The 10,943-nt window shown below is 42.7% G+C and overlaps 1 protein-coding gene across 1 annotated transcript; it reads right to left on the bottom strand.

Annotated features, from left to right (window-relative positions):
• Positions 1-57: 57 nt before the first annotated feature.
• Positions 58-10,630, bottom strand: emilin2b (elastin microfibril interfacer 2b). The gene is made up of 9 exons (XM_038730070.1): positions 10,416-10,630; positions 10,096-10,221; positions 9,155-9,336; positions 7,236-9,011; positions 2,353-2,556; positions 2,205-2,261; positions 2,072-2,122; positions 1,872-1,988; positions 58-819 (listed from the first exon to the last, which is right to left on the bottom strand). The coding sequence occupies exons 1-9, from the start codon at positions 10,523-10,525 to the stop codon at positions 485-487; spliced, it is 2,958 nt and encodes a 985-aa protein (XP_038585998.1). The 5' UTR covers positions 10,526-10,630; the 3' UTR covers positions 58-484.
• Positions 10,631-10,943: the final 313 nt, after the last annotated feature.

Raw genomic sequence — 10,943 nt, 5'->3', positions numbered from 1 at the left:
CAATGAGAAGAGCGGGCTGTGGCTGTGTCGTAGGGTAATACAGACCAATACAACTAATGCCAGAATATCTTTTAATAAATTGGATCAACTGGAATTCAAAGTTTAGCATTAACAATTCATTAACATCAGCGATGGCACCATGTGTTTTTAAATATTAAGGAAGAAACTCAGATTACAAGTAAAATACGTATTTGTAAGATCCAGGTCATAAACAAGATCAAAACCATAAAATAATTATACTGTAAACAGACTACATAGGTACTCATGAAAGCAATAATCTCATTTATTATTTGGAGACTAATTGTTCCACTTTTTGTTGCTCTCCTTTTTTTTTTTTTTTTTTTTAATCCTGGTAAAGAGAGAAAGAGATCGTCTTTCCCACCGCCCTTAATATAATATCACTATTGGTGTGTATCCCCATTAATGAACAAAATATTCCACTTGCGGCTCATATAAGGTGTCAGCTGTCTTTAAAAGAGCGGGGCTACCGTTTTGACGGGCTGGGGTAAAGGAGCACAGCGCTGAACGATGACACAATCTCAAAAGAGGAAGAGATGGCGAGTTTTCCAGCGGTCATGACCAGTCCTGCTCGATCACCTCTCTTCAGTGACAGAACCAGGCTCAGTGAGGTTGAGCTGCTGCAGTTACATCGGTCATGTGACAGCGGCGCTTCTTCCCCCCCTGACAAGAAGCCCGTGGAGTCCAACCTCTGGATGCTACGATTGGACACGGACAGGACCGCCTCGACCCTCTCGCCCCGCTGGGCTGTGAGCACAGCCGTCACCAGGTAGCGGCCGTCTGAGGGAGCCGTGAAGACACCTGAAAGCACAGGGAGATCGCTTCATACACGGATGTTTACATTTGACATGAACTGTTTATTTCCGTCAATTTGGTCCAGACTTAAATATCTTAACAACTATGGGATGGATTATTGATGGCATTTTGTACACACATGAGGTTAACATTTTTGGTTTCTAGTAAATGTCTTGACAATTATATTTGAGGGATGCCATGAAATTTGTTACAAACATTTATTTACTCAAGATGAATTTAAATCAGTTTGATGATCCCTTTACTTTTCACTTTGCACCATCCTCAGTTCACTATTTTAATTTGTCCAATACTAGGAATGATAATTTTTACATTTCTTTCATTGAAAAACATTTAAAAAATTAATTATGGTGTGCTTTTTGGATGGATCTGTACCAAACAAAGATGTTTTCTTAAGTCTCTAGAATAGGATGTGTATGACAGGACATCTCTGCAGCCCGACAGTATTTAGTTTAAAATGGTATTTTAACACAAATTTTGCCTTTCACCTCCTGTGATTTGAAAATTGCAGTAGGCCATATTGCGATTTTGATAAAATTTGGATTAATTGTTCAGCCCTACATTGAGTATAGTGCTAATTATTAAAAAAATTGCATGCTAGACTAAGGCAGTGACAATGGTAAACATTACATCTGCTAAACATCTGCATGTCAGAATAGTCATTATGAGCATATTGCTGAAGTTAGCATTTAGCTCAAAGCTGTGCCTGAGTATGTCGTAAGCTATAGTCTAGTATGAGAAAATAGTCCAAAAAGAACCAGTGTAGTAAGTCTTCCCAGTAGAAGTTAAAAAATTGAGTGCTGCGACAACAGTCAATGAATCAATCAGGTATTCAATTGACAGATGATGAATTGACAACAATTTTGATAATCTATTCATTGTTTATGCAATTTGTGTGTGAACAATGAATCAATTAATTGACAAAATAATAACACATTAATCGATCAAATAAAATTTACAACAGTGCAAACTGAAATTACAAACTGCAGTGAAATGTAGGTTTACACATCATTGTTTGGGCCAGTGACAGTACAAGATACCTGTGCGAACATCATAGTGTCCTCCATCGTTCACCAGCACCTTATCGAATCGAATGATTCCAGTCTCTCCCTGGAACGGTGGAAGAGTCAGACCAGCTGAGAACGACACCGTCTCCCCTGAACACAGAAAAGGAAACATCACCCACTGACAAACATTTTATTAACAGAGGCAGGAACCTTTATAATGAATCAGTTCTGACCTGAAGCCACAGCAGGTTTGTGTGGTGATGGTCTGTGGGGTATGTTCACATCTGTTGATCAGAAACAAAGTTTCATCTGCTCTTTGAAGGCTCAGTTGGGATGCAGCACAAAACAAAAGTTATGAGTATCTACCTGAGACGAGTGGCGTGCTGGGTTTTAGTGAATGAGTGGATTTGACTTGGGGGGAAGCTGTGAAATACAACAAAAGGATGACCCACATGGAGTAATAATGGTGAGAAACACGCAGAGCAGAGTGAATGTACGTGTGGGAGTGTCGAACCTGGAGCTCCTGCAAAACCCTGAACGGTCATCATGCTGCCGTCTGTCCCCTTGGGCAACTTGGACGAGCTCATCTTGCCGGGGGGTCCTGCCACTCCGGTCTCCATCACAGGTGGCTGTGGGAGGGAGGCGTCCAGGGGACCACCAGGCACCGTTGGGCTCTTACTTGAACCCTGTCCTGCGTCCTCCACAACAACCGCAGCACCTGAAAAAGACAGATATGGTGTAAGCTATGGATCTGAGGCTGCAGGTCAGAGGGAGACGGATCCAGGGCCAGATGTTTGGAGGTCAGATGTGTAAACAAACCAGCTGGTTACATAGAGACTCTTAAACCTCACTCCTAAAACTCTGAAACATGAACTCAGTCAAAAACCTTTGAATGATGAGTAGAAGACAGGAGCTTTTTAAGCCTGGAGTCTTATTGCTGGCTGACTGAGACATAAAGCTTTGACCTTTGGGCCAACTGCAGTTATCTTCACAGCAATCTTAACCTATTTCTACTGTGGTTAAAGAATTTTTTTGCAGTAATAAATCTTTCTCAGAGACATTTTGACATTTTAAACGTTTGTAACTTATGTCATTTACAATAGCTGCTTTCCATTCAGGTGCATCAACTCCAGTGTCTCCAGTATTGCCCATACTGACTCATTGGGGTCAGCCATGGAAAAAATTGGGGTCTGCTGTAATACACATACAAGAGGTAGACAAAATAATATTTACACTTATAATACAAAGAAGTAAGTGTAACTCTAAATCCTCCAAATAGTGGAGGGTGGCTTAGATGAAATAGTATGGAAATGATAGGAACATTGCCCTATTGCCATAAAGCAGTCCTGCACATTGATACTGGCACATGACGAGAAGAGAAAAAAATGTGGGAAGCATTTAAAGTTAAAAGAATCACATTCATGAAGGAACAAGAAGCTAACACGTGTGCTCCAATGCTAGCATGGAAATCAAGCTTCAGGTTCACAAGTAGGTATTCAGACTCAAATCCATCTTGTGCATGTCAATCAAAGAAGACAAACAGGTGAAGCTCATTGAGCAACTACATCAGTCATGTGTCTCGACTTTACTATCAATACGACGGGAGAGATGTGGCAATTGTTTGGGCAGTTCCCCTTTTATTTTAAATGTGCACTTTAACATTTTCTTTTTTTTGGTCTTTCAAGCGGGGCTTGACAGAAAAAGTTTGAGAACCAATGGCCCAATGTAACCCCAGGTACTGTATTTCACGGTAAAGCAAAGTCTCTTGACAAAACATTCATTCATTTAACAGTCATACCACCCCACCACACCCCCAATACAACTCTATATCTATTTCACACTAGTAGTATTTACTGGAGGTCTTGTCTTGGTTAATTTGAATGACACATGAACTTATTTTCCTCACCTCCTACATTTCACTTGAAGCAGGCCCTCAGTGTAATTTTATGACATCTCAAAATGGAGTCTTAAGTCAAAAGTGTTTGACTTTTGAAATGACTTGTTTGCACCGACAAATATTGACAAACCTCAAAGGAATAACATGCGATCATATTTTATGTTGTATTTCCCCTTTTCACTTTAAAAGAAACATGCAATTGTTCTTATGTTTATGGTAGGGCAAACAGTGAGTGATTATCTGAGCCTGTTATTATGGACATAAACAGAGAAAATGACAGACCACTGCCCCATCTCCCATCATACAGTGATCCGCTCTGAACCACATGTACCGCTGCATTCCTTACAACCACTGCTGAGACGAACGTGGAGTTTATCAACAAATCAACCCTCCTTGCTGGGGGCATTTAGTTGCTGTTACCTCTCGTCTACAGCCCCACCTCTGCTGTTCCAAAAGGTTGCAGCAAATAAAAGGCATACCAGCAGCATACCAAGGCATGGCCACATGTTCAATCTCCAGAGAGCTTGTCCCCTCACCCCGGGGAAAAGGGTAATTTAGTATAGAAACCAGAAAAGTCTGACTGTTAAATACAACATGTGAAGTGGAACCGGTGTGTAACCATAAAACAGCCCAGGGGGCAACGTCTGTGCATATATGCACATGTGCATGTGTTTCACTGGTCTGCGTTTATTAGTTGTGTCGCTCCCCATTTAAAGGAAGGTATGTGCTCAAGTGAGTAGTCTTTGATGAGAGGGATTCAAAACTGATTTCAGACCCAGTGCCACAAGGATAAAAGAGGCAAACACAGGATGTATGTATGTATGTGAGAGTGTTTGTCATGATTAAAGAGGTGAGCCGTAAGCAAATGCAGCTGGATCTTCTGTCGACCACAAATTTGTATCCTTCCGCCAAAGCAGCATGGGAAACCCTTAAGGATACAACAGTCAGGATAACGGGGTATAAAAAAGGACCAGCCACCAAATGCCCCAGGCTTTATTGTTCTTCAGAGGGCTTTCTGTCAGGTCCCATCTTGTTTTTGCTTCGTGGGGTTATCATGTTTCACCGCTAATCAGTGTGTCACCCTACAAGTCGCATTATCTCTCAAAGGTCACTGACCTACCAGCCTGACCACTGAGCTTTGTGAGAAGCAGGAAAGCATCCTTTGTTATCTCAGAACGTCCCCATAATAGGGCTCTACAATCATGTTTCAAGTGAGCTGAGGCCACCTCTCCAAACAAAATGAGAAGGATGTGCTTTATCCCAAGGGAAAGGGATTAGGAAACAAATACATTTAACAGGGCACTAACAAACTGAGGAAGTGGCACTTTGTAGTGTACGGCTTGTTTTAGTGATCAATTATTTATTGAGTTTTTCCAACAACAGCCAAGGTCTTGTGGTGGAAAGCTGCCAAAAAAGCTAGTGCTGTGAAGACCAAAAGCTGTTGCCATTGTATTAAGACTTTTTGGTAACTTTCTAATAACTCTTTATAAAGGGTTTTTACATTGTAAATAAGGGCTTTATTCATTGTTGATAAATCATTTACTAATACTTTTTATACCTCAGTTATTTCACTTCTTTTTCCAAGGTCAAGATTTTACTTTTATGCTCAGTTCGTTCTCAACTTAGAGCAGCTGTAGCTGTAATGCACATTTATTGAAAATATGTGGCCCACTGTTGAATAAAGAAATGGTTTTTCAAGAAAAAACTCAGTGGCTTATGTACTTTCTTTCACGTGGGGTCAACAAGCTGAAATAAATCAAAGTGAGAAAATCACTAGAAGGCACCGAAAGCAACAAAATCATGTCAAGAATGACTTATTGCATCTTTCTTGGTCCCTTTCCCGACCTTCTCATTTAAGGTTAACAACCGGTATGACATCATGGTAAACCCACTGACAAATGGCCCCTGGGACCCCTGGTGCAGCTTTGAGCATTCACACTGTTTATTTCAACAAAAAAGGAACTCAGCCATGGAAAAACTGCAGATGGAATTTAAGAGACGGGAGTAAAATAAAGCACTGAAGAGGGTGTTAGAAAAAATGAGATCTAGTAGCACCTAATCTAAACACTCTGAGCTCTTGGCTCTGAAATAAAGATGCTCGTGAGTGGCCCCTGTGAGGGGATCACAGATAAGCTGTGTAGAGATCTCTCTGCAATGGACTCCTCTGAGCAGCATTTTCCAGTCTCTTCAGATAAGCTTCAGGCAATAGGATGAGGCAGCTGGCAGGGCAAAGACCAACAGGGAGGCACTGTTTTTACAGAACCAGTGGTCAAAAGGGCCCCCGTAACATCATCGAGCACGAGTGGAAATCATGAATAATTGTGCGCCCGCTTGCGAAACTTCCCAATGACAGAATGACAAATAAAATGACATTTAATGACAACAAGGAGTGGAGTGGCAACGTGTCCCAAGTCATCACAGATTGGCAAAAATGAGAAAACTGTCATCTCACAGCTACAGAGAAGCAAAACTGAAAACATATCTTGATTCAAAAAAACCTTGGACCAGAACCAGAACAAGAACCAGGATTACTTTATTCCAGCTCTCCTCCAATGAGATTCTGGACTGGATCATGTGCTGCATCACCTGCACTATAAACCACTGACTGAAAACTAGCCGGTCCCAGAGGAAGCTCGTTAACATTATGGGCGTGCTTCTAGTTCACATTTACAACTGAGAGACTCAGAAGTCCAGCTTGGTCTCATAGGCACCATTAATTGTACAAGAGGTATGCAACATATGCACTGATCTGAAAATCTATTCTCTCAAAAATGCAACAAAGCAACTTACAGTAACATCCAGCATTAATGATAAACAAATAGCTAAAGATCCACATGATATTAAACTAGGTGAACAAGATCAACCTGATGTTTTCACATGAGTTCATGGACACATTCAAATAAATTAATGCAAACTTGGACGCACAAAAAAGCCAAGTGAGCAATATTTATTTAGGCCAAGGCATTGCTCAACACAAGTGGGGTCTATTAAATCAAGCATGTGTCTTCAATCAGCTCTGCCTCCTTTAACTGAGAACATGGTTAAATGAAAATCCAACTTCCTCTCAATCACACACCGAAAACACCCCCCGATATTGCAGCCACTCAAATAACACAGCAATGATGCAAAAGGTTGGGAAATATTACTATTTGGTTGATCTCAAGCGTCTAATTAAAACGTTTGTGGATACTAAATCAGACTTAGCCTGGAGAAATGTGGTTCAAAGCAAAACTATGAAACTTTTACTGAAGAGCGGCCACTGTGGCCACAAGTGACAGCACAAGCACAAGCAGATAATAGTTATAGAGTCTGTGAGTCAGCAACAGTAGTGACATTAGCTATCATAAGCTAGTGGTCAAAACCCTTCAGTGTAATGACAAGAGTGTCTTTCATTGCTTAGGGATTTAACATTTCATTTGTAAGGAGAATGCATTATGTACTCTTTCAAAAGTTAAAACCACAATGGCAATTATGTTTATCATACAGTATCTACGGCTTACCTGTCTTCCAAGGATTGCTTTGCGTTAGCACCTGGAGGTCTCTGGCTACATTAGAGATGTGGCTCTGGAGGTTCTGACAAGTTCCCCTAAGTCCTCCAATATCTCGGGCATGAGCTCTGACTGTACCATTCAGCTGCTCAACACAAGTCCACAACCCAGTGACGTGTTTATTCAGACCCTCTTTGATCCTTTGGAGGCTACTGGAGATAGGGTCCAGCTTGCTGCATAAAGTCTCCACACTAACAATGCGGCTGTCCATGTGGGCAATCGCCTTCCCGACATCTTCCGTTTGTTCCTTGCAGTTGTCGGTCCTGGCTTTCACCTGCCTTCCCAGCTCGTCCAGCCGGTTTCTCAACTCATGATGCTGAGTCCTGTGGAGATCCATAAGGTCTATAGCCTCTTGTTCAGCCCCTGCTGTGGTGTTGAGACTCTGAGAATGAGACTGCTGGTGGTCTACACCTGATAGCGAGTACTCCAACCTGCCCACGCGCCCTTTCAGATAGCTCAACTTGCCGTGTACATTCTCAATGTTGGTGCTGTAGTTAAGGAGTTGCCCCTCCATGGCTTGGAGACCATTTTTCTGGGCTTTTAGACTAGTTTCCATAGCATCTACAGCAGCTCTGCAGCTCTGGAAGTCTTGCTGAATGTTTTCTACAACACCAGTCAAATTACCCTTGCACTCCTTTGAGCACTGCTGGTCCAAGACGTCAAATCGATCCTCCAGAGTTTGTAAGGAGCCCTTTAGAGAGTTAATGTCCCTCTGCAGAGCATCCACACTCTCTGACTGACCACCAAATGGGGAGTTGGTGCTTGTATCTACCAACAGGGTGGTGAGCCTGTCTTCCATGGAGGACAGCTTGTCCTCCAGAGTCTCCCTCAGGTCTTTGATGGCCTCTGTCCGTTCTTTCTTTAGCTTCTCCTCCACAGAGAGGCACTGGGCCAGTACAGTCCTCTGAGATGAGTTCTGACGGATCTCAAGGTTCTCCACATGAGCCAGAACAGAGTCAGATACCCGGGGGTCTTCCTTTCCTGGATCAACCATCTTGGTCTTAAGTTCCTGGATCTCGTTGCGGAGGTCAGTCTCCTTTGAGTCCATGAGCTCGGCCAGGCTGAGGTAGTTGGCTTCTTGTCCGTCACACTGCTCGCGGACTGACAGGATTTTATAATCGCATGAGTTTTTCAAGTCTGCCAGTTTGATTTCCATACCCTCCATTAACTCCTCTCTCAGAGCACGGATCTTCTCGTCCAGGTAGCCACGCAGGTCTGAGTCACTGGCCGGGGCAGTAAGAGGGGTTGTGGACAGATGTTTCTGGGTGGCCTCCATTAACAGGTGAATTTGTCCGTCGTGGCGGTTGACACGGCCCAGCAGGTCATCCAGAGTAATGGTCTTTGACTCCAGATCGTCTGTGACCTGGCTGATCTTGTTCATGACCTCGTCCATCTGAGTTGTCTCATGCAGAGAAAAAAAGTCTTGCGTCTGAATGGTTTGGGTCTCTGCACCTCTCGCACTGGCTGGCTGTCTGAAGTCGTGCAGCAGCGTAGCCAGCATTTTACTGGCATCCTCTTGGAAATCCAGTCTCAGATTGGAGGACATGTCTGTCATTTTGGCCTGCATGTCAAGGACCATCTGGGACAGTCGTTGCACCTCCTCCTCCAGGTGTTGTGAGCTTTGAGATTCTCCATGACCCCCCAGTGGCCTGTGACCTGTCTGACCTCCAAACTGCCCCTCCCCTCCCCATGGATGGTTCCTCTGGCCCTCTGTTTGCCTTACTGGAGCTGCAGTGAGAAAAACAGAGAGGTTTGGGAAACAGAAATACAAATGCTTTGATTATGACATTTTTCCAGCATTTATGTACTTGTTTCATTTTGTTTCACATATTTTCATGCTAGATTTCCTTAGTTATAATCACGTCTTTCACCTTGTTGGGCTGGAGTATGTCCAGAGGAAGAGGGAGCATGAGGCAAACGCTCCACTTGGAGTAGCTTTATGTCTTTCACTTCCATACAGTTGTGGCCCTGGTACCCCGGGCAGCACCTCCACTCCAGCTCTGTTACAGTCTTGTATGCAATCTTATACATGGGCCTAAAGTGTGTCTGATATCTGAAAGCACATGGAGGCATGAAAACATTTGAGAACATTTCTGCTCATTAGATGCTCAATAGAGACTTTTATAACTAGATAATCACAAGTCCCATTTGCAATTAATTAATCATGCACTTGGCTGGAAGAAGCTAAAGACTTATTTTTATGAGGAAACTGTTGGATCACGTGGCACTGCCAACCCATGATTAACTACATCTCTCTCATGTGTTTGTTGCTCAATGAATGCTGAATCAAAACAAAAGGCAAAGTCAGAGTAGTGTGGTTCCATGTTTGCCATTCATGAAGATTCAACACAAAAAGCCTGAATTTTCAGGCATTTTCGTTTACAAGTCACGTTTTTAAGAATCTAAGAGTGAAGCTCATTTATATTAGTCCCTATTAAGAGCCATTGATTTCAAGAAAATAAACACAACAGCTAAGCCCAATAAGTACACTGTAAATATGACATAGTGGCAAATTCACTAATATCTACAAGGTGTGGCGTTGAAGAAATAAAAACTATGTATAGTATGACAACATAACACAACTGTGAAGAAGAAGAAGAACATATACTAGAACACAGGGGAACTTAAACAAGACTATAAAAACATAATAACAGCTACCTCAGACACACTGACCAATCCAAAAACAGGCTTTTTAATATCAGCGTTTTGTCAGAGCATCAATCCACACTGTATAAGGGCATCAGTATTGCTTCAAGTTCTTAAAAAATACTAACAAAAGAAGTCTTCCCTCCACCCAGTTCTGGGAACTTACATCACTTGTTGCGCACAGTTTGGCAGCTCCAGCGGACACGGTAGAACCTCTGGCTGCACGAAACTCTCCGTACCTCCCACGACGGCACAGCTCACGTTCTTGTGCACAACGTAGGCGCACCAGTTTCTGCAGAAAATCACCGGCTAATCACTCCTGATGCAGAAAGCTGCGTTGCGTATATTCACTGCATGGACTACCTTTCCACAAGTGCTTAGATTTATTTACGCGCAGAAAAGGATAAGTGAAGTGCGCCATCAAAGCAAATATATTTTCGTCAAAATGCAAACAAGACATAAACTATAGAAATCCAGATCACTCACTTATTTCTCTGACGTGTTCCGCTGCCCTGGGACATGCTATGTTGGAAAGGTGATCCACTGATGAGAGGAACAGCTATTAAAAAGTGAATAAGTGGCAGTCCGCGCCTCATGTTTAAAATATAGATTGTTTAAAAAAAAAAAATTAAAAACTCCAGTATCTTTTAGATTGTTCTCTGTGTGAAGGTCTGTGGTCCAGTGATCAGTGAAGGCACCGCGGGTTGTTTCCTCTGTGGTGCGCAGACTTAAACAAGCTCCTTCCAGATGTAGCTCAGATGTGACGTTTCGGACCCCCCCTCCCCTCCCCAGTACTGACAGATGCCTTTTTCCCCGTTTCTCCGAACACACACACACACACACACAGGCGCGCGCGCGCACACACGCGGGCACAAAATCCAACCTCCAACTTTATTTTAGCATCCAAAAATCATGTGATAGACCATAATTTCCGGAGGTCTAATTTGGATAATGATTGTCTTTGTTTCAAAAAGGCACCATGATTATCTCCTGGTAAAATATCTTTTTGTTGTT

Source organism: Micropterus salmoides, unplaced genomic scaffold (assembly GCF_014851395.1).
Source record: "Micropterus salmoides isolate LMB-PRFRI ecotype aquatic unplaced genomic scaffold, ASM1485139v1 Ms_hic_scaffold_1, whole genome shotgun sequence".
Classification (NCBI taxonomy): domain Eukaryota; kingdom Metazoa; phylum Chordata; class Actinopteri; order Centrarchiformes; family Centrarchidae; genus Micropterus; species Micropterus salmoides.
Note: the sequence above shows the minus strand (reverse complement) of the source record. Positions and strands in the feature narration are given on the sequence as shown.

Excerpts from the sequence above, each read along its gene's own strand:
- emilin2b (XM_038730070.1), bottom strand. The coding sequence starts at position 10,525 with ATGAGGCGCGGACTGCCACTTATTCACTTTTTAATAGCTGTTCCTCTC. Across the intron at positions 9,012-9,154 it reads ACATACTCCAGCCCAACAAG|CTCCAGTAAGGCAAACAGAG; the intron begins GTGAAAGACGTG and ends TTCTCACTGCAG. Across the intron at positions 2,557-7,235 it reads AAGCAATCCTTGGAAGACAG|GTGCTGCGGTTGTTGTGGAG; the intron begins GTAAGCCGTAGA and ends TGTCTTTTTCAG.